Here is a 21,408-nt window from a genome sequence, read left to right as displayed (position 1 = left end):
ACAATTACCCATTACCACGACTTGACCACGACCTTGCAAACTAGACTGTGATGACTTCACTGTGGATGCATCGCAATTTGCGCCACACTCGTAATGACCTTGGGATTTATGACGCTATAGGGTTGAGTAGCAGATATATAGTGGCTGTTTTTCGTCCGAACTCTGCAGAATATCTAAAAGCCCCACCCGCACCCAAATATATACGAATGGCTATACGAACTGATGATGTCCTCATCATAATAGTTGGTTTTTTCTAGTATACTCATTGGCATGCACCCATCTAACACTGATTGTTGTAGTGCGCTATCCTTCTTCCCCCTGTTGCGGTCTTCTTAATGAAGCGGCCCGTATCAGATATACTAATCAATATCCTACTCACGTTCCTCTTCTGGATTGGGGGGATTATACACGCACTATACTTATGGAACGAGAGAAGGAAGGCTTGGTTTTAACTTTTGCATTTATTTATGTATTTGCTATATGGCAGGCATTCCATTGTTGCTCTAGGCCGCATTCTAATCCCAAATTCCACAGGGCACATGGTGTAGTTGGTTATCACATCCGCTTAGCATTTTACGCTTATGCGGGGGGTGCTGGGTTCAATTCCCAGTGTGTCCATTATTTTGTTCCTCAATATGACTTTGATTTTGTGATCAGTTTCTCTTCGATAATCATTCAAGATATATGTATGTATGTAGTAGGGCCACTAATGATTAGAACTCGCATCTATTAGAGTCCGTCTCTAACCAACATCTGGTGGGATACAATCTGCAATGATAAGTTATCATCGTCTTTGACACCCCCAGCGCGTAAAACAAAGTTCCAGCCGAGACAAAGTTTCCCTTCCATCCCGGCTTTCGACCGTCCCTTCTCCTTCTTATCCACATTGGGACTAGTAAGTATGTTCAAAATGTCATCATCGGCTTCGGGTATTCGACGCTTGAGCTCCGCTTGAACACCGAGATACACCAATACACCAAGGCTTGTTCCACCGTCCATGTTCCCAAGAGTTCCGAGATATAATATGTCGTATGCTACTTCTGCCTGTCTCCCATGGGGAAAGAATGTATACGCCCGCTGGGGGTCAAGGAGAAGAAGGGCAGGTGTGATGACTGTGGGTGTTTGTATGAGGATAGGTGGGCCCTGAACCGGACGAGATGAAGCTGAAGCTGAACTTGAAGGATCGAAGTTGTAGGCGGATGTCGACGTAACAAAATGTGATGCGAAGGCATGTGTGGGGCTTGCATCAAAGGATATCTCAGATGACGATTCAGGGAGCACAACAGAGCATGAAAACACCGCGTTCGGAGCGTAGGCGCTAGAAAGACTTCTACGATCGTATTCCCAGGAATTGATATATCTGCAATATAGGCTACTCAGTAAAAGAAGATTACCCACCAGAGAAGTGATTTCAAATTACCGTCGAAGAAAATCAAGTGTCAGTTGCTCCATTTTGACTTTCTCATCCCGATCGACGACCAATCGTTCGATACGTCCATTGGCGCTTGAAAAACCAAAGTCTCTCGCGTCTTCTCTTGCGACTTGAGAACTGCCACGCTTTGTGGATTTCGGGAATTCAACAACAGATTCGGAAGACTGCTCCAATGGCCTCGAATTATCCATGTCATCTTCAGAATCCAGCCTCACTTCCACATCATGAAGATCGAGACCAAGCTCATCCCGGACCTGCATTTCCTCCTCCACATCCCCGGAATCATCGGCGTCACGGGACGGCACGCAGATAGCCTGGCTGACTTCCGTACCTTCGAGGCGGCTGTCGGTATGTGGTTTCGCCCCAGCAGAAAGAGACTGAGCACTTGGAGGGCTGATAAAGCAATCATCATGAACTCGTTGGACAGCCGAAGGAACAATAGGCTGAGATTGAACTAGCGACGTCGATTGAGGTTCAAGTTTGATCAAGTTTGAATCCAGAGGTGTAGCAAGTCCAGATAACTCAGAGGAAGACTTTGTGACGCATTCATATCCAGAGTCAAAAACTACTGTGGAGGATTTGCGAGGTTTCAGATATGGCGGAATATCACGAAGGAAGGGCGATCTTGTCCTACCAGTTACCGGGCGAGAAGGATCTACAGTTGGAGTGCGCCCGGAACCGAGACGAACGAGCAGCGGAGGTTTGTAATCAGAACGGTGAACATCTTCATTTTCGACAACGACATTTTCTTTGGATCCAATGCCAGGAGAAGAATCAGAGTTGGAGGTGTTAGGGAGAACGGAAACGGGAGGTATCGGCGTCTCCTCGTCCAAGGTGAGGTCGATGATGTCGACATTGGTATCTACATCAGTCTTGAGCTGTGAGCGACGTGAGCTGCTTATGCCAGGTCTCCAAGTCTCAGTCGGTGGTTTAGGATCCGGTCGAGGTTCGGATTTATCCTGCGAGTCTCCATCCTCCATTGAATAAAGATTATTAAACCTCGTTCCCGTGAGGCTAGATGCCTGTTTCATCGTCCGAAATTGACCATTCCTGTTTTCAGCACCCTTTTCTTTCCTAGTCCCCACGTCCGGTGCTCCTTCCTTTCCATTTCCACTATTCACCTCTCCAGCACCAATAGCTGCATTCTCTCGAACAGTAAGCTTTTCCCAATCTACACAAAACCCATCGTCCCGCCACAATACCCTCAACACTACCAGACCCTCCGCACGAAGTTCAGCAACAGCGCGCTTGGTGAACTCGGCACGAGCGGTACGGAAATGGGGGTTTGGTACTAGTTGATGACCCGGACGTTGCGACTTGGAGCTTGAAGAAGAGGATAGGATGTTAGGGAAAGATGTATTGACGGCGGGAACGGAGAAGAATTTGAGGCAAGAAGAAGGAATTGGGTGGTATCGTTTGGTACCAGAAGTTGGATTGTTGGGTTTTGTGGTTTCGGTAAGTGCAACGTCGAGTGGTTCGTCTTTGATATTTGTAGTGGAGATGGGAGTAGCCTTGACAATTGTAGTCCCGCTGCTCGATTGAGTGGAGGCTTTTTGCGAGTTCGAATGTGTAATTGATGTCGCAGGAAGCACATTTGAAGGCGAGGGACGAGAAGGAGCAGGTGAAGAAGGAGGATATACAAGTTGAAAACTATTATCGATAGATTCAACTTTGATTTCTCCAGCGTTGAGCTCCATTGGGTCATGATCTGATAGATTCACTGTGCGTTCGCCCACGGTTTGACCGTCAGCCACAAGTATTGCACCAGTATTGGCCAACTCCTCCTTCAGAGTCTCACGAGTTTGTGGAACTTCATCTTCCTGCCTTAACTCCTGCTCCTGTATCTTTCGTCGTTTAACGTTCTTCCAAGGCCCCGCAGGAAGCAAATGGCTAAAGTCCTTCGGGCCGGTGCTTCCGCTTGGTGCACCACTCCCACTACTACTAGTAGAGATACTCATTAGCGAAGATGAGGATATCGATGCAGCAGGGTCAGAATTCGGCGAAATTTTCCGTTTTTGAGGGATGATATGGTGGTTGTTGAGAGCTTTGCTTAAAGCAGTGGGAGGGAGACGATGTGGTGTGGATATGCCAGGATCGAGCGAACTGGATGATGAAAGATCCGAGGAAGTAATTGAAGGTTGTGCAGGTCGCATAGGTAGGTTAGGATTTCTGCCGCTTCCTTGCTTCCCAGTTTGATCACCCCATCTTCCTCTTTTCGATGTCCAGTTACCTCGTTTTGGAATCCAGCCTCCACGAAACGTATTGCCGTTCTTACTGACTTTACCTGACGTCGAGAGCACCTTGGGAACACCGGGTGCTACCGTAGTTTTCACGCCGGTAAAACCTTCGTTGGGCTGCAGATCTTCCGCATGTGGGACTCCTTTTCGAACTTGGGCAGATGGCTTCTTAGGGGGGTGGACTGAATGTTGAGAAGGAAAAGATGGATAAGATTTGTTGATAGGACGTTGAGATTTCTGATAGGGATGTAAATAACTTTGGGTTGAAGGCTCGATTGGTTAGTATATACGGTATTCACCTTGGTGTTATCGTTAGTCCAATTATTGCGGCTGACGTTATGCGTGACTGTTTCCGCCGATACCTGTTTGTTTTTTCCTTTGCCTAGCGTAATTGGTCCATTATGGGTTACACTCGACTGTGCATAAGACTTCTTCTGCGAATTATGCTGAACATGTATGTATACATGTAAGCTAGATCTTCACACCTTGGGAATGAATCAAGAGCATTACTCACTGTGTGATATACTCTACCACCGCGTCCGTTGGTAGCTGGATTATAATTGTGCTCTGCGCGTTTCTCAAAACTAGACGTGGACGGCTGCCATTGCTTGAACTTGGATGGGTTGATGGCTTCATTGACGTTACTCGGAAACACGCGCTCCGTAGGATAAGACTGAGAAAAATCTACCTGTATCTATATCAATGCAACTGGAGATATATTAGTAAAAGATAACATACTATGCCGCCTCTGCTCGTATTGAAACCCGCATCTTCACTAATACTTCCACTCCAGCCTCCATGACCACTATCCTGGATTCTATTTTCAGTTTGATAGTATTTGGATGGATTAGTGCTTGTGCTCACAGTAGTGGATGTCGCAGGATAGACCGGTCTCTTCTCTGCTTCAGAGCGTTGTCCGGAAGAGGATTTGCTCATCAAGTTCATCGGCGAGCCAAACTCATTACTCTTCGTCATCCAGTTTCTCCCGTTGGTTTTCCAGTTGACAAAGCTCTTGTTCGTGTTGGACGCCATGGTCCAGCAAGCTGTGGTTATGGGTCCAGAAGTTGACCAACGGGTTGGCCGGAGTTATCGCAATCACAGCTTATCTACACGACCACGTGTTGCTAATTTCCGATTTCACAATACTTAGTACCATAACCACACCGAACGGAATGCTGTCTTCAGTTCGCTTACAACCTGCTTTGTATAAGCCTCGGGTGCTTTTGCTGATAACCAGAATAATTCTTCGTCTTCTCAAGCTCACAAAAAGCAGTATGTGGGAGAAACACAGTATAATTATGTATGTTCGATTGGTCAAACAAGACATATAATAATCACAGGTGAACGTTGGTTATCTGGGACCATCAACATGTCTTTCTCATTCTATCGCCTAGTCCCGGGTAGATTTTCCCGCTCGCTCCCCAGGCGAATCGTCCCCAAGCAGATCCTCATCTCACCTGCTCTCCATCGACGTATAACTACTGCGACCCTCAACGACGACTCCCTGACGATTCCTAGTCTTAATAATGCCACTTTCCCTTATATCTGGCTCCGAGACTCGTGCCATTCACCAGAATGTAAACATCCAGAGACGACGCAGAAACTGCACTCTTCGACGGATTTTGATGTTGATATCCGGCCCAAGACTGTGAAGATCATCGAGGACAACGAGTCGAAAGGTGGGATAGGTATCCACATAGAATGGCCTGACGGACATGTTTCGTTTTTCCCCGAATCGTTCCTGAAGAGGCACTCATCGAAAGAGTATCTTGGGAGTTTCCGGAAAGATGTTGAAGCTGAGACGTGGGACAAGGAAGATATTGAACAGAGTAGGGATCTATATCTATCGCATGAGGAGATCAAGACGCCAGCTGGTTTATCACGGGCTATCGATAAACTATGTCGCCATGGATTGCTTTTTCTGGTGCGTGCAAGTACATTCATCTCGGAAAACGAGCGGCTCATAATAAGTTCCTCTCTCAGAAAGGCGTTTCAACCACTACACCTACCGAACCTACATTAACTGATCTCGCGCTTCAGTTCTCCAGCGAAATCCGGGAAACCTTCTACGGCCGTATCTTCCACGTTCAAAACACTAATGCTGAGAACATTGCATACACCAATCTCAAACTCGGACTACACATGGACCTGCTCTACTTCGAGCATCCTCCTCGATATCAGATTCTCCACTGCATCCGGAACAGAGTCCAAGGCGGATCCTCCATCTTCAGCGATTCATTCCATGCGGCTAAAATGCTGAAAAGCTTCTATCCGGAGGATTATGATATTCTAACGAAAACGCCAGTCCCATTCGAGTATCTATATGGAGATCATCATTTACACTTCTCACACCCTACTATCGAGGAAGATCACTATAATCCTGGGTTACGGTGCCCGCCAATCAAATGCATAAACTACGGACCTCCATTTCAAGCCCCGCTTCTGCTGAGCCCAACTTCCAGCTCCTCCTTATCCTCCTTATCCCCTTCGTCGTCATCCTCCGCGCTACGCCGCTTTTATCTCGCTCTTGGACGTTTTGCCAAATTACTCAATAGCCCCGAAAATACATATGAGGACACATTACAAGAAGGAGATGTTGTGATCTTCGATAATCGGCGGGTGTTGCACTCGCGGACGGCTTTTACGGATCCAAATGCGGTAGATAGTGGTAGGTCTGATTTTGATACGACAGAGAAGAAGAAGGATATAAGTCGATGGTTGCAAGGATGCTATTTCGAGGGTGATATCATGAAGGACAGAGGGAGAGTGCTAAGAGCAAAAAAGATCGCTGGATTGATTTGAGATGATTGGGTCTATTTCCTTTGCTCTCTTGGTTGTACATTTTGACATCCCGTACCCACCATATTAATGAATGTGTACTGCAACAAAATCCATCTGTGCAAAATTTCCACTTGGAATTAATGGACAGTATGTATACAAAATCTTCATGCTGGGTATTATAGAAATCTGCCAGATATGATACAATATCAAGAGAGTGGTTCTTGCAGAGCCCAAAATACAGTGTATTTAAATTGGTATCAAATGTATCATAGGTATTAACCAACTCTGTCCATTGACGTCCATTCCCGATCCTACCAAAGGTCCATTGGAGACCGGTCAACATCCTCAGCTGTCCAAGTTCTTTGTAAATGAGAGCCTAGTCTATTGATGTAGCGAGTTCCGCAAGAAAAAATCAAAGCCATGGATCAAGCACTCTGCTGAGACTGAACTGACCCATCCGATATGAGTCTGACTACCCTTCCTCTACTATGTTCTCCGTCTAACATCTTCAATCGAAACGTGGTAGACTTCTCGGCGACTATATCCTCAGCAGCCATCTGTCCTGAATACGATCCGGATCCTGCCATTATAAAATGGACCACGCCTTATTTTACATATGGCTCTCCTCTCCTTTCGTATCAGATATTGATGCGATGAATCCTAATTCTGATGCTACGAGCTCTAAGCAATGCTGTATTTTTTGTGAAACTGGAGCTAAGGGCTAGGGTTCTGGAATACCAGGTGCGAATGACACCGTCACATCCACTTTCTTTAGCTCGTGCTCCGGAATGATTGTTGGATTTACGTCGGAGCGGAGCATGGATACAGCAACTGGCTGATTCTAAAAGACATGATAAGTAGGTATACAATATCTTTTATGACTTATCTGGTAGGTACTCTGCGTACGCACTTTGTTTCGAGGGTTCGTATAGTTAAAGTCCAGATCTAGGGTAGGTACTACGTTTCTGTACATAGGTGGTAGGTAGGAGTTCGAAAAAAAATTTAATTAGATTTTTCCCCCTCCCTTTTTGGACCTCAGAAAAGCACGCTAAACGAACGGATCGTATCGCTGCTGTCGATATCCCAGTTGCTCGACCCATTTCCCAAACGTAGCACAACCTCCCTTCGCACTCGAGGCGGAATTCGATTCGTGTAACGAAATAAGTTCCGTTTCATAGCTACTCAGTTGTGTTCTGTTCACTGATTGACAATTAGCAAATCATCGAGGATCTCCTCTTTCGAAGTGCCGTCGACATCTTTTGAAGCGTGGTCACTAGTAAATTGAACTGAGTTCCGATTGAATGCTCTAGTCGGGTTACTAGCACTGACCGTGTCAAGAACGGCGAATTTGATAGCGATAGGGAGTCAGAATCCCAATCGAATTCGTTTCGCTGTACAGTATGACGAGGGCGTCTGCAATACATGACACTGAGAACTGCTAATGAACCAAGTGGGTGTGCTCACTTTGAGGGTCCATTTTTGCCATGAGGGTAAATGTCATCGGCTTCAGAAGATGACCTACTTGTGAGGCTTGCAAATCTCCTGGTTTAGTATTCATACTTCTGTGAGCTATTTGTTATCTTGAAATCGGTAAAGGATACAGACCTTTTTTTACCGCGTTTTGATGATTTGCCTATATTCAGACTTGAAGACTCGGGTCGGGAAGGAACAATTTCGTCCAAGAAAGCAATTTCCTTATGAAATTTGTTGAGGGCGCGGAGATTTGTTTCTGTGAATAATTCCAGCTGTTTCTCGTATTTCTTTGCAAAATCCAGTTGGAATTTTTCGAAACCTTTCTTCGACGAGGCATCAAGATGGAAAAACTACAACATAGAAAATCCATAGGTTACTAGACTGCAGATTTGTGGGAACCAAACTCACCGAAGGAATCTTGTCAAGCAGCATTTTGAAATGTCGAACTTCGACATCATCAATATGGTCTGGTAGATACAGTTTATGCGAAAACACCTGGAGAAGTATCTTTTTGTGCTCTTCTACACAAATAACAATTTCAACAGTCATGACAAAGCACAAGACAGTCCTACTTACTGGGTACCCTGAGACTATCCTCTTGCAGAAGTTCTCTAATGATTCGGAAAGCCAGATTTAAATGTATGCATGTATCCAGGTTGACACCACACTTCCTCAGTTTGTCTTGTTCCCTGAGAAATGGAGAAGTTGAGCTCCATGATTGGGAGAGGTAGATTATAAAATGCCCACTGAATATACTTGGGATGAGTCCATGTCAAGAACATGTCAACAAATTGGGCTATGAGAGGAAGCCCATCTGTGTCCAATTTATCACACAATTTCAGAAAGGCATGTACAAATGTCTGTTTAAGTCATATCAGTCAGATGCTAGTATATCAACACCAAGAAATTGGCATACTTTAGAAATCCTTTCTTGGTTATCCGGTAGGAGTGCACAGTACTTGTGAACAAAAAATGACAAACACTGTTTGAGACTTTGATTTTTGGTATATTCAGGAGAGAAGTAGTTCTCAATGAGGAGATTGGTGATCTATACATATTCCAAGAAAGAGAATCAGGCTATTATAAGCAAAGATGATCATGTCATTAATGTACCTGTTCATCTACAAGTACCCCTGCATTCATCAATTTCACTAGTCCTTCACAAAGGAGAACCCGCATGTCATCTGTAGGTTCCTCTTCGTCCAGTGCCTCGACAAAATGAATGACCAAATGATCAACCTGCGACACACAAGAGATAGCATTAAATTTAAAACCCTAAAAATGTTCAAGACAGGCTGGAACACCTACGTTGCACCATTTGTGCATATTCTCTTCACCATACCACAGTAGTAGGTCAAAACTAACTTGGGTAGCAAGTAACCTTAATTCGTCTGGCATATCGTGGTTTGCCATATGTCCCAGAAAGAATTTCAATGCCTTCGCGGCGACACTCGGATAGATAAGACCAATGAGGGCAAAACATCGAAATGCCATTTCCTTAATTTCATCGTCTGTTTCTCTCTCGACCGCAGAATACACGAGGTCAGCAATGTTGCGAATTGGAGAATGTTCTTTGATTATCTGGAAAATATGTGTCGTGAGTACTGGTAGAATAAGAACATGCAATATTTCTATACCACATTGACAAGCACGAGCATGGACTCGCAAATACACAAACAACGAGCAGTTACCTTCCCCTTCTGCCCTTGACTACCAGCTGAATATTCGCGGGCCTGTTGTCGTTGAGACGGGAATGAAGTTACATCGAGAGCATCAAAGTTTGCACAAACTTGGTCAACATCAACCTATTTTACTCGCCGAGTCGTCAACGGTTGACCCGCCATGGAATGAATTGTATCTCACCTCGCTGTTGCGAAGGACAGTTGGTATGATAATGTGATTGACAATGTGGATCAATTCGTGCTCATTAACTGTTATCTCTCTCAGTAATTCTACACATGGTCCTATAAGCCCTACCGGAAGATCTTCGTGGATCAGGAAGTCCCCTGTATGACTTCAACATTGACGGGGTTGGAGAAGAATCAAAAAAAAAGAAACTTACGAACAAGCTGTTCCATTTTTCTCCGTCCAATTTCATCTCCATAATCAAGGTGGATTGCGATTTTGAGCACTTCGGAGGTGATCAATTCTTGATCATCCACTTGAGCTTGAAGGATTGCACGGGCCACATCATCGAGATTGGTATTGGATGCCTCTTCCTGGTACCTTTGAATGACATCGACCATACCATTGAAGTACTCTTGCATGTAAAATGCAAAATCCATGACGACCGGATGCACCTCGGCGAGCTGCGTGATACATTTGTTTTTGACACAATATTGGAAGTAAACTCGTTCAAGAAAGGCTGTCTCCGGAGTCAATGATAACCAGTCGGTGTTGCAAAAAAGAACATCGTTGCAAATTCTCGGATTTGTCTCAAACACCTTGATGATGGCTTCAGAAAGTGTGTCATTGGCACGTAGGTTGAACAACGTCAATAATTTGAAAAGATTTGTTTCCTGCATGCTCCCTTGAGGTCTATCTTGCCACACGTCCCCTATGGTGATGCTATCTACCCACTTAGTCAAAAGTTTGACAGCAGAGTCTCGAACACTAGGGTCCCGATCGCCCAGCCCATTTTTGATGATAAGATCGCGATGCGCATTTGATAATATTTTTGGGTGCATCCTACCCATTTCCAAGTCGTCTTTGTCATCCTCGTCACCGATGAGTACATTCTTTTCCAGTAAGGAGTAGACTTCTTTCCTAACTTCGACAACCGTGTCCCGAGTGCGGTCAAGAATGTAATCAATTGTATCTTCCCTGATGTCTAGATTCTTCAATATAGAAAGGCGGACGTTTCTTTAACGAAAGTTAGCCATGGACTTTCAATAAAGAAAAAGCAATGCATACTGCTTGGTGTCATTGGACAAAGAGTCAAGTAAAACGTCGGACGATGAGGTTAAACCTTTGGCCTCAAGCTCCTCAGGATCATCCACCCTATGAAAAGTACATAGCGCAATTGCTGCATGTTCCCGAATGGTCCAATCTTCGTCGTTGATTCGATCAAAGAGTATTTCGCGTAAAGAATAATAGAGTGATTCACTGCGATGAAAAATGTAGGACAAACATTGAACTACTACACAAGAGCACTTACTGGATCTGGACCAAGCCAAGGGCAATGTTGGCACATAAAGCTACACTTCTGTATCGAATATTCTTCTCTTTCGCGGCACAGCCTTTTTTAAGCAGTTGCTGAACAAATTGATTCGTGAACGTTTGAGCGATGGATCCTTGAATTTTATTCGAGTCTTGTTCATATTCATGAAAATCTTCTACAAGAGATTGTTATGATGCCTGGTCGATGGATGTTAGATGTGATGAATATGTCTTACCTTCTTCAAGGAGATACTTAATGAACTCAACAAGGAATTTGGCCACACGATCTCCGGAGGCACCCTTTTCTGCGTCAAGTAGTCGGATGACCATGAGATAGATGGCATGTTTGAATTTATGCATGCCGGTTAAGACGCATCCATCTTTGACTACCTCACGTATTGAAATCGCATCGACATAGACCCTATGAAGGGCAACTTTATTTTTATGGTGGTTAGATGAGGAGAGTTGGACCTCGTTTATTATCTCAGAGACCCTCCTGGGTAAGGTGTTCAGGACCTCCGACGTATTCCTGGATTTTTGCGAAATCCTTTGAGCCATCATGATGGCAGATTCAAAGTTGAAACGACTCGGACGACGAATGGCTGTCTTCAGAAGATATCCTTCGTAAATATACGATCGAGTTCAAGGAGTGTCAACAGGCGCTATAAATCCAACTAAACAGACGAGTGGTGGAGGCAAGGCGGAGAGAAGAGATAATTTTTCATGATGAAGAGAGACTCCTCCTTGGAGGCGTCGGCATCTCGGCATATCTTGCGGGTGGCAGTACAAGCGCTTAAGCATATCATTGTATTTGTTCCTGCTTGATACGTGTCGGTTGTTTTTCTCTAACCTTTAGAGGCATACTCTACAACTAAAATGCTGGACTTTGAAGATGTAGAGGAGCGAGATGGTGCGTCTTGCTGATATGTGACTTTTTTCTTGTGTTGACTGTACTTTACTTTCAGGTGTTCGATTATCGTGGAACGTTTGGCCCTCTTCTCGCATTGAAGCAACTCGAACGGTCGTCCCAATCTCAGCTCTTTATACGCCTTTGAAAGTAAGGGAAGACTTGCCTCCCGTGCTCTATGAACCCGTGGCTTGCAAGCCGCCATGTCGTGCAATCCTAAATCCGTATTGGTATGTGATAGTGACCTGCAGACAGAATATAGTTCTCAAATTCCTTCAGTCAAATAGATATCAGAGCAAAGCTCTGGATTTGTCCCTTCTGCCTTACTCGTAATGCCTTTCCTCCACATTATAAAGATATTTCCAACACGAATCTCCCTGCTGAACTTTTACCAAAATACACCACCATCGAGTACACACTTTCTCGACCCGCTCAGGTTCCTCCAATATTCCTTTTCGTCGTCGATACCTGTCTCGATGAGGATGATCTGAAGGCTTTACGCGACGCTCTTGTTGTCAGTCTCAGTTTGATACCTCCGTACGCACTGGTAGGATTGCTCACTTATGGGACCATGGTAATTAGCACTCGCCCGCGCCCAAGTCTTTTATTTTTCTGACTAAGTCATAGACACAAGTCCACGAAATCGGCTATCCTGAATGCAGCAAATCTTATGTTTTCCGTGGCGGAAAAGAGTACCAACCGAAACAAATACAAGATATGCTCGGGCTTAGCTCCACGAACCGTGCTGCTCCTCGCCCCGGACAACCTATGCCTCCTCAAGCTTTTGGTGCCTCTCGCTTCCTGCTCCCTGTCCAACAATGCGAGTTCCAGCTCACAGGAATCCTCGAGTCACTCACACGCGACCCATGGCCTGTCGCCAACGACAAACGGGCGTTGCGATGCACTGGTGGAGCTTTGAGTGTTGCTATCGGTCTCTTGGAAACCACTTATCCTAACACTGGTGCTCGTATCATGTTGTTTACTGGTGGGCCTGCCACAGAAGGCCCAGGAATGGTTGTTAGCAACGAGCTGAAAGAGCCTATTCGTTCACATCACGATATTGATAGGGACAGTGCTAAGCACTATAAACGGGCTATGAAGGTTTGAAATTCCTTCACTTGTTCGGTGTTGTCGAAATTGACGTCATGGCAGTTCTACGAAGGACTTGCTAAACGCGCTTCAAACAATGGTCACGCCGTCGATCTGTTCGCTGGGTGTCTCGATCAAGTCGGTCTGCTCGAGATGAAATCGTTGCCCAATTCGACAAACGGTGTTATCGTGTTGTCTGATTCTTTCGCAACGTCAATCTTCAAACAGAGTTTCTTACGTATATTCAACAAGGACGAACAGGGTCAATTGCAAATGGGCTTCAATGCCACTTTCGACGTACAGGTTTGTACTCATGATGATTCTTCCGGCGATAACTGTGAACCCCGTTCATTTTTAGACGACAAAAGAACTCAAAGTTTCTGGCATGATTGGACACGCTATTTCTGCAGGCAAAAAGTCGGGATGCGTCGGCGAAACAGAGATCGGCATTGGACAAACATCTGCTTGGAAGATCAACACCTTGACACCACGAACATCGGCGGGTGTGTACTTTGAAGTCGTTACTCCCGCCGGGCAGCCTCTCCAGCCTGGATCGCGTGGTCTCATACAGTTCGTTACTCACTACCAACATGCTTCTGGTCAACAACGACTACGGGTTACCACCATTGCACGGAATTTTGCCGAGGCAGGATCACCCAACATTGCTGCATCGTTCGACCAAGAGACGGCTGCTGTTCTCATGGCCAGGGTAGCCGTGTTCAAAGCGGAAGTTGACGAATCGCCTGATGTTCTTCGATGGGTTGACCGTATGCTTATACGTCTGTGCCAAAAGTTCGCCGACTACAGGAAAGAAGACCCGACCAGTTTCCGGCTTACGGACAACTTCAGCATCTACCCACAATTCATGTTCCATTTACGGAGGAGTCAGTTTTTACAAGTTTTCAACAACAGTCCTGATGAGACTGCGTTCTACAGGTACGCGGATAATAAATCTGTTACTCTTTCACGTTTAACTGTTCTTAGACATGTCCTAAATGAAGAGGATGTCAACAACTCTCTTATCATGATTCAGCCAACACTCATGTCGTACACCTTTGACACGCCACCGCAACCTGTACTGCTGGACAGTGTTTCTATCAAGCCCGATGTCGTCCTGCTTCTCGATACGTTCTTCCATATCCTGATTTGGCACGGAGAGGTTGTTGCTCAGTGGAGAAAACAAGGCTACCAGGACCAGGAGGGATATGAAAATTTCAAAGAGTTATTGGAGGCTCCCGTCCAAGATGCTCAGGTGAGCCTTTATTTTTGGAGGTATGAAATCGCGCGCTGATCCCGCACCCTTTTTTTAGGATCTCCTTGGCGAGCGAACTCCCATTCCTCGGTACATTGTCTGTGACCAAGGAGGTAGTCAAGCGCGGTTCCTACTATCCAAATTAAATCCATCAACGACCCACATGTCTGCAACTATGTATGGGCAGTCGTCCGCTGCAGGGTCCGGACAGGCTATCTTCACGGATGATGTTAGCTTGCAGGTGTTCATGGAATACTTGAAACGTCTGGTACGTATCTGATCTCTTTTTTCGTGTGTAAGTCTGATTATAATTATTCCTTGCTGTTTTGCAGGCTGTCGGAGCGCAAACCAATTAATAGCTCTGGGTGTATAGTCGTTCCATTGTGTTTACTCCTCGTCTCTTCCTCGAACTGTAGCCCCTGTCGCCTCGGTATTTATGATATAACTTCAGGATCAGTACTAAGGTGTTTCATCATGGAGAGACATCTATCCAGCATTCCCTATGCATTTTGCATGGCTCGAAGACTGTTCGGAGTAATTGAATACGATATTTTGCCTGAGGACTACTAATTTTGACCAGATTTTAGTTTCTTGAAGCTCTTGAGGAGATTAGCACTTATGTCAGGCTATTAAATGATATACGTGAGCCTGACGAAGGCAACATGACGCTCGGAATGATTGTGAATTGGGGCCAAAATTCTTCCAGTACATACGTAGACGCTAAAATTTAAAGATGAGTGTGGTATAGTCGATCTCGAGCATTCCTGCCTCATCTGACCGATGTAACAATCCAGATACACGATTTAAAATTGTTCGGTCAAGAGAAGAACCACTCTTGAACGATGGACCATTACCAGATATGGTACGTTTCGTGCACCTAAAGCAGACACTTTCCAGCAATCCGATCGCATGTCTATCCATAAGAGTATCATCTAGTTTGACCCACCCATCCAGATGATGAAGATCTGGAGGTCCATCGGTAGCTCCAGCATTGAAATCGATACATATTCTTCGAACGGATTCGGGAAGTACGGAAATAAAGTGGGCGAAATATGCAATCAGTTGATAAAACTGCGAGCAACATAGTGTTAGGTTGGGGCCTTCTATCCCTCTAGTGACGGAGATCATAGCTATGAAAGATAAATGGAAATTTGCTAGTGAACATAATAGTTGAATGCTCACCCGGCAAGTAGGAAGTTATTGGGTCAGCTCTGTTCCACATTGTAAGGCCACCGGGCCAATACATCATGTTTCCTACATCTAAAATAATCGAACTGTTGGTCCCGAGTCCTTTCCAAAGTATACTTCGGATCTTCCACTTCATTCCGAAAATCCGAAAGAAAGGAGGATAACACTGGAGCTTGAGGACATTCTAATCCTAGTCCAAGGGCACGGAAAGTACGCTCATCTGTACCTGTGATACAAGCTGCTTTCAATGAACTCGGGAAAATGAGCGCGCGTATAGGGTTTGACCCGACGTCTGGGGGGTGACTAAGAGAACAATTATTGATAGAAAGACGCGTCAAGGCAGTAAGAGAGGTGAGCATGTTTTGGAAATATTCGAAGCATTTTTGTTCATGAATAGTGGTATGTCCGATCCATAATTCCTTCAACTGTTGACTTAGATACGTTTCGACAGCTCCAAAGTGTTCGCCGCGTCCGTGATTGATTCTGAGCTCCGTCAAGGCAGGTAATTGTTGAAAGATGGAAGAAATGGTCACATCGACCTCGGTATGCTCCATGTTTCTGAGGGGACCCAAGCATGGATCCAAGTCGAGTCTTCGAACAAATTTTCCTAGGAAACCCGTCTGAGGATTGCTCAATAGGGCATTGAACCGGTACATGAGGGGAGCGTAATCATGCCGTTGGTACCTGGACCACCTGGACCACGGCATATAACCAGATGCCAACTTTGAACCGTCTTCTAAGCTGACCTGCTCAAAGATGCGCGATTGTGCCAGGCTTGCAAAATCATGGCATAGTAGAGCGACATTCTGGAGAGCGGGAGGGTCGTCGACAAGATAGTCAACAACGATGCTGGAAATTTCATTGGGAAATCGCCGTTGCATGTTGATATCGGAACCAGAAATGGGACAGTTCTTGTTCATGGATTTCTTCGAAAGAAATTAGACACGGGTTGCAACAGGCGAAGTAAGAGACATTACCTCTGTCTCGATGTTCAACTCTGCTTACCTGAGAGACAGGCCTGACACTTACGGAGTCTGTGTAGGACTAGACCTGACCGGGGTCGAGGTCAAGTTGTCTTCCTCGTCGTAGTAGTGGTGAATAAACAATGTCGAGGCCCAGGGTATAACGAGTTGATGATGGCTGCAAGAGGAAAGGATGAGTGTGGTAAGCTCTGGGGTTGAGGGTTGAAGGTTGATCGAAGGAGGCGTTGATTACAATTCGTTACGTGCCGCACTGTTCGGATCTCCTGTATTGGTGCCCTGCTCGTCGAAATCCATTGGAGTTGTGGTGTTGCAAAACAAAACGATAGACAAAACACTTTTGTGCGAATCGGATGTAATGAATTCGGAAGCCGAGGCTTGAAATATCACTGGGGTGGACCATGCTTTTGACCAGAATATACAATCAGTTATCCGTTTATATGATAGAGAGCAGAAATTGGCAAAAGTATGAATTGTTTGCCTATCATGAACCGGATAGACGGAGAAAGAGGAAAGGAAAATGGTGCCCCATCCAGGGACAACCGAGAGTCCCGCCTAATTCCGGTGAATTATTTTATGCCTCTGGCTCCCGGGATCCAAAGACGGATGAAACTTACGATTGAAATGAATAAAGACCTCGTTCTGAATCATTCAAGCTTCATATCCTGAGATAGAAAGATATTGTTGACAAATCAAGGTAGAGCGACGCGGACGTTGATCTGTATATGAGCAAGATATTCCCGATGAAACTCGGCTGAGGATGGGAGTGTTCGATACACTGAGCATCTTCGAAGTTTCGGTCGCCCAAGAACTGCTTTCAGGTCTCTGGAATCAACGTGTCGGAGCGTGTCGTTCGACGTGTTAGTTAACACTGATACTACGTGTATGCATGTAGATAGGAGGTGTTTCGCGTTTCAGACGCTATTGTTAGGACTGCGCAAAGATTGCAATTGAAAGAAGGCTTGAACCACGTACTTCTACGCTGGCGCTGCGTCATAGCGCCATAAACCCCTTGATCATCAATAGCAGGGCGCTTGGGTGACGCCTATTTACCTGAGTGGGCCAAATGTAGTCAGATTGCAAGTTGCAAGTTCTCGTCACGGGGGGGAAAGGACCGGAACCATTAACTGGGACCTCAGTGATTAAAGAATTCCGTTCCATCCTCCGTGCTATTCCTAAATTTTGCCTGGATCTCCCGCGTTCACTAGCGAAAATGACGCGACCGCATCAAGACCTGACAGGACCGAATTGTTGTGTTGAATTCGTTCTCGTTCCGAGTTGTCCGTACATACCTAAGCTGATATCACTTACTGGAATCGAATGACAAACATTGCTTGTAACCCGGAATCTGTGGAAAATGCTAGCCTGAGCAACTTCTGCAGATGCCAGTGGGCACTGTATGCTAGTCCAAGTGGCGAAAAAATCCGCGGGAATTTTTCCCCGGTAGCCCGACTTTTTCACATGAGCGCGACTTGTTCACGGTGCGCCCGACTTTTTCTTGTCAGCGCAAATTCTTTTTGTTCAGCACAAAAGAACAATCTGCCGCAGAAAATATTATTTGGATTCCAGCACTTATTCAAACCAGCAGAAAACTTGCTTTTCTTGCTTTTGTAGTAAAGAACTTGTTCATGTTCCCGAAAAACTGTTCTCCTCAGAAAACATTTATAGCCTCCAAATTTCCAATAGGTACGACACTATCATATACAGTTTTCATTGCTATTGTATTGTCAGAGTATCCTAAGTGTCTTGCTATGACGTCTGCAAAGCCACTGAGGGAGCTTAATACACTGTCAGCTTGGTACATAGGTATAACTGTATAGTTTACGGTAATAAGAACATCTCTCAAATGGGAAGTGTCCAAGCTGTACCTACATAACGGTGTGCTCCCTCACCAGGAACCTTACTCCTCAGTGAAACCTTTTTAATTTACGGTGATGACTACGGCAATGACTACAGCAACAAATAACTGGGGAAAGGGTAATGGAAGTAAGGAAAATTGGAGATGATTCACTAGCCCCAAAGAGAATCTATGAGTTGTCTATACGCTATATGTCCCCATGAAATTTACTCACTGCGGTAGATAAGAAAACTAAGACTTTTCAGATGTTGACTCTCTGAATATCTACAAAAGGCAGCTGAATACTGCAGAATCTCGTAGTAAAAATATTGGTAGCTTACTGGCTTGTTCGGTGGCTTCCTGGGGAAAATTCTTCCAAAATTGCTCAACTTTGACATCTGTATAGCAGAGCACAGAAAGACTTGAGATAAGAAACCAGAATGGAGATAAGGCCAGAAACTTACTGCTTTGTTTGATGTTGCATGAGCGACAAACTGAAGATTGAGCCACCTGAAGGAGCTGCTGGTTTTCCTGACTTTTATCAGTAACAACAGAGGGTTTTGAAGATAGAGGGGTGGATTTTGGCTGAGCAGTAGACATGGAAGCTGATCTGTACTATTTGCAAACTGATGTGGCTGTTAGAGAAAAATTCTGTCGGTAGAAGGTGAGAGTCCAGAAGGAAAGATGTGACTGTCACTGTGACGCAAAAGTCAGAGCTTCATCTACTACTACTAAATCAGATGGCCGACCATCCCAAACCTAAGCCCAGATCCACAGAGGATATCGAGAACCAAATGTTGGTTGACAAAGCAGAGTGTAAAATTTCTGTGAATGTTGTGGATTTTTATCATAACAATCGCATGGTGGTTATCGAGACCCAAGAGATCGACGAAGTACACTTTCAAGATGTATTTAAATAAACTTGTAAAATCACTGACTGGATCTCAGACAGGCAAGGCCATTTATTCTCGATTCAAACTCCATTTGTCTTCGCTAGAGCTTCACGCTCCTGTTTTGGCCAACTTCTTGACCCAGGTGTTAGACAGTGTTGAAGGGACGGAAGAAAATCCAGTGATCTTGCCTTTCACAACTCGAGAATTCACTGGTTTCCTTGATTGGATTCATGATAGGTAACTTTTTTTTTCCTTCCCCAATTATTATCTTTAATTATGTTACGGTAGAGAGTGGCGACCTTTCAAGATAACGGAAGAAAGTCTGGTGAATCTTCTGAGGGTCTCTTCAACCTTGAAGGCCGAGGATGGGATTTCTTACGCTGTCAGTGGTCTGGAAAGTTTACGTCTACCTTCTGCTAGGATGTTACAACTGGTTGGTGATTTTCATCACCTTCCAGAGGTTCATTATTGGGTTGGTCCAGCAGTCAAGGATCTTATCCGGAGGCCTCTTGGTGAAATAACGAACTCTGAGGCTCAGCAGATAGCAGCTGCCTATCCGACCATAGCTAGAACCCGGGAGAACATTCAGCGTTTACTCACCGAAGTATCTCAGAGGTCGTTTGCTCTCAAACTCGCAGATAAGGACCAGCAAGAAGAAGCTGATCTTTGTTTAACCCATAAAGAATGTCAAAAGGCCTGGAAATTGGTTTGGAAAGAGAACATTGGCTATCTTCTCCTTCACTTCCAGAAGCCTCTCACCTACAGGGAGCTTCTTGAACTACTACAAAACACAGATTTCCCCAAAGTAAATCCGTCTTGCAAAGCACGCATGTTGAGTTGGTTATCAAGGAAAAGCGATTATCCTGGGATGAAGGAACTGGTGGAAGAAGCAGTAGCTTCAATTGAGGACATATACCACGTCCCTAGAAGAGGTCCAGCTCCAGGGAACGGTAGGTAAACCCCTCTGTACTTCAAGCCCTTCTTCTAATCGCCGTTAACTTACTTCTAGCTGAAGTTTGAACTATATACTCCGTACTCAGTACTCATAGCCCTAAATCTGTGTCTATCTGGATATGTGTTGCTTGAGAGAGGGATCAACTTTTATCTTGTGAACAGGTGAGAGCAAGAATGAGTATGGTTTTTGACGCCCGTGTCGCCATGGATTCAACATCCAACGTTGACTATTTTATTCAAATTAAAATATGGAACTGCAATTGGGGTATAAAGAGATTCCTGAAGGGAAAATTCGCTTGAAAATATGCAAACGGAAGAACCAAGAAAGAACGCAACTTGCACTTGGCACACATGCAAAGAAAGAAAAAGAGGGGCTACGGAGGTTAACAGGTGGGGTTGATACGAACGCGATGTAGAGACGTAGACAGTTAGATCTTGTGGTTCGTGAAATGAAAATCTAATGAGTGTTTTGATCTAAAAGAGTGAAGAGGCCCGTTCATAAAGAGGGCAACACAGCGAGAATAGAAAAAGGATGAAACAGTCTTCAGACAGTAGGGAAGCAGGAGAGATGAGATGCGACCAAAACGCAGGAAGACATACAACAGGAAAAAAAGAAAAAGACAATAATCGTAATTCAGAAATGAGATACTACTACGATGACAGCACCGAATCGCCACTGAGGAGAGGACTCTTCCTCCCATGAGCTCATTTTTAGAAACCTAGCCAAAACTTCCTCTGATCCACGTTTGAACAATTCGACACCTCTTGCAAGGTCAAACACTCGCCCAGCTTTTCTGGAAGACACTACTGAGGAGATAGGCTGTCCTTCGTGAGGCGATACAGGACCAGCAGACGAAGGAGGGGAAGTGATCATCAAGTTGTTTGATGTATTACACAAAGCCTTGGGGCCTTGCGGAGTGGTCAGCCGACTCGCCGATAGTGACAACGAAACTCCTGTATCCGGCTTGTCTAGGTTCATCGGTGAGTTAAGGTGTGAAATCCAAAAAGAAAGAATATCCAGTATGTGGCGTTCAGAATATTTCTCCAGAAATGCGGGAGCAGGCCGTTTAAGTTTCTATTCTTGTGGATTAGCCAAAGGTATCGAACTAGCCAAAGGTATCGAACACACCAAAACTATTGCAAGATCAGAAAATTGGAAGCCCGAGAAGAAGCTCTCTAACGCTCCAGACGGGTAACTCAAGACCACCCCCATGGACACATCATCA

At 45.0% G+C, this 21,408-nt stretch overlaps 9 protein-coding genes and 1 non-coding gene across 10 annotated transcripts; 5 read left to right on the top strand and 5 right to left on the bottom strand.

Moving 5' to 3' along the window:
* Positions 1-139: 139 nt before the first annotated feature.
* C8R40DRAFT_1090246 (uncharacterized protein) lies at positions 140-598 on the top strand. The gene is made up of 3 exons (XM_046227472.1): positions 140-242; positions 300-483; positions 535-598. The coding sequence occupies exons 1-2, from the start codon at positions 207-209 to the stop codon at positions 450-452; spliced, it is 189 nt and encodes a 62-aa protein (XP_046089709.1). The 5' UTR covers positions 140-206; the 3' UTR covers positions 453-483; positions 535-598.
* On the top strand, positions 534-618 carry C8R40DRAFT_t60. The gene has a single exon. It is a non-coding gene; the product is annotated as a tRNA-Ala (tRNA).
* Positions 619-1,331: 713 nt separating this feature from the next.
* On the bottom strand, positions 1,332-1,859 carry C8R40DRAFT_774562 (uncharacterized protein). Its single transcript, XM_046236179.1, has one exon. It carries the CDS (start codon positions 1,690-1,692, stop codon positions 1,417-1,419), a length of 276 nt encoding a protein of 91 aa, XP_046089708.1. The 5' UTR covers positions 1,693-1,859; the 3' UTR covers positions 1,332-1,416.
* Positions 1,860-2,484: 625 nt separating this feature from the next.
* On the bottom strand, positions 2,485-4,766 carry C8R40DRAFT_774589 (uncharacterized protein). The gene is made up of 6 exons (XM_046236180.1): positions 4,534-4,766; positions 4,408-4,479; positions 4,184-4,357; positions 3,969-4,115; positions 2,671-3,906; positions 2,485-2,555 (listed from the first exon to the last, which is right to left on the bottom strand). Exons 1-6 carry the CDS (start codon positions 4,699-4,701, stop codon positions 2,550-2,552), a joined length of 1,803 nt encoding a protein of 600 aa, XP_046089707.1. The 5' UTR covers positions 4,702-4,766; the 3' UTR covers positions 2,485-2,549.
* Positions 4,767-5,038: 272 nt separating this feature from the next.
* C8R40DRAFT_1159090 (gamma-butyrobetaine hydroxylase) lies at positions 5,039-6,471 on the top strand (the record flags this gene model as incomplete). Its single annotated transcript, XM_046229831.1, has 3 exons — positions 5,039-5,658; positions 5,718-6,337; positions 6,362-6,471. 3 exons carry the CDS (start codon positions 5,039-5,041, stop codon positions 6,469-6,471), a joined length of 1,350 nt encoding a protein of 449 aa, XP_046089706.1.
* Positions 6,472-7,171: 700 nt separating this feature from the next.
* Positions 7,172-11,640, bottom strand: C8R40DRAFT_1167336 (nuclear condensing complex subunit; the record flags this gene model as incomplete). The annotated part of the gene is made up of 18 exons (XM_046231001.1): positions 7,172-7,291; positions 7,361-7,415; positions 7,652-7,723; positions 7,780-7,863; positions 7,915-7,992; positions 8,056-8,273; positions 8,332-8,444; positions 8,500-8,612; positions 8,671-8,783; positions 8,840-8,971; positions 9,037-9,162; positions 9,232-9,504; positions 9,561-9,728; positions 9,787-9,929; positions 9,986-10,785; positions 10,837-11,028; positions 11,081-11,258; positions 11,319-11,640. 18 exons carry the CDS (start codon positions 11,638-11,640, stop codon positions 7,172-7,174), a joined length of 3,300 nt encoding a protein of 1,099 aa, XP_046089705.1.
* Positions 11,641-11,958: 318 nt separating this feature from the next.
* Positions 11,959-14,686, top strand: C8R40DRAFT_1037599 (protein transporter SEC23; the record flags this gene model as incomplete). Its single annotated transcript, XM_046223681.1, has 9 exons — positions 11,959-11,992; positions 12,048-12,219; positions 12,269-12,563; positions 12,617-13,090; positions 13,142-13,381; positions 13,437-14,014; positions 14,063-14,330; positions 14,389-14,598; positions 14,663-14,686. The coding sequence occupies 9 exons, from the start codon at positions 11,959-11,961 to the stop codon at positions 14,684-14,686; spliced, it is 2,295 nt and encodes a 764-aa protein (XP_046089704.1).
* Positions 14,687-15,050: 364 nt separating this feature from the next.
* C8R40DRAFT_1167334 (uncharacterized protein) lies at positions 15,051-16,438 on the bottom strand (the record flags this gene model as incomplete). Its single annotated transcript, XM_046231000.1, has 3 exons — positions 15,051-15,460; positions 15,513-15,541; positions 15,606-16,438. 3 exons carry the CDS (start codon positions 16,436-16,438, stop codon positions 15,051-15,053), a joined length of 1,272 nt encoding a protein of 423 aa, XP_046089703.1.
* A 2,637-nt stretch (positions 16,439-19,075) lies between these two features.
* Positions 19,076-20,248, top strand: C8R40DRAFT_1167333 (uncharacterized protein; the record flags this gene model as incomplete). The annotated part of the gene is made up of 4 exons (XM_046230999.1): positions 19,076-19,228; positions 19,284-19,465; positions 19,517-20,178; positions 20,238-20,248. 4 exons carry the CDS (start codon positions 19,076-19,078, stop codon positions 20,246-20,248), a joined length of 1,008 nt encoding a protein of 335 aa, XP_046089702.1.
* A 568-nt stretch (positions 20,249-20,816) lies between these two features.
* On the bottom strand, positions 20,817-21,056 carry C8R40DRAFT_1037957 (uncharacterized protein; the record flags this gene model as incomplete). Its single annotated transcript, XM_046223714.1, has 1 exon — positions 20,817-21,056. The coding sequence occupies one exon, from the start codon at positions 21,054-21,056 to the stop codon at positions 20,817-20,819; it is 240 nt and encodes a 79-aa protein (XP_046089701.1).
* Positions 21,057-21,408: the final 352 nt, after the last annotated feature.

Source organism: Lentinula edodes (genome assembly GCF_021015755.1).
Source record: "Lentinula edodes strain Le(Bin) 0899 ss11 chromosome Unknown C8R40scaffold_6, whole genome shotgun sequence".
NCBI classification, from domain to species: domain Eukaryota; kingdom Fungi; phylum Basidiomycota; class Agaricomycetes; order Agaricales; family Omphalotaceae; genus Lentinula; species Lentinula edodes.
Note: the sequence above shows the minus strand (reverse complement) of the source record. Positions and strands in the feature narration are given on the sequence as shown.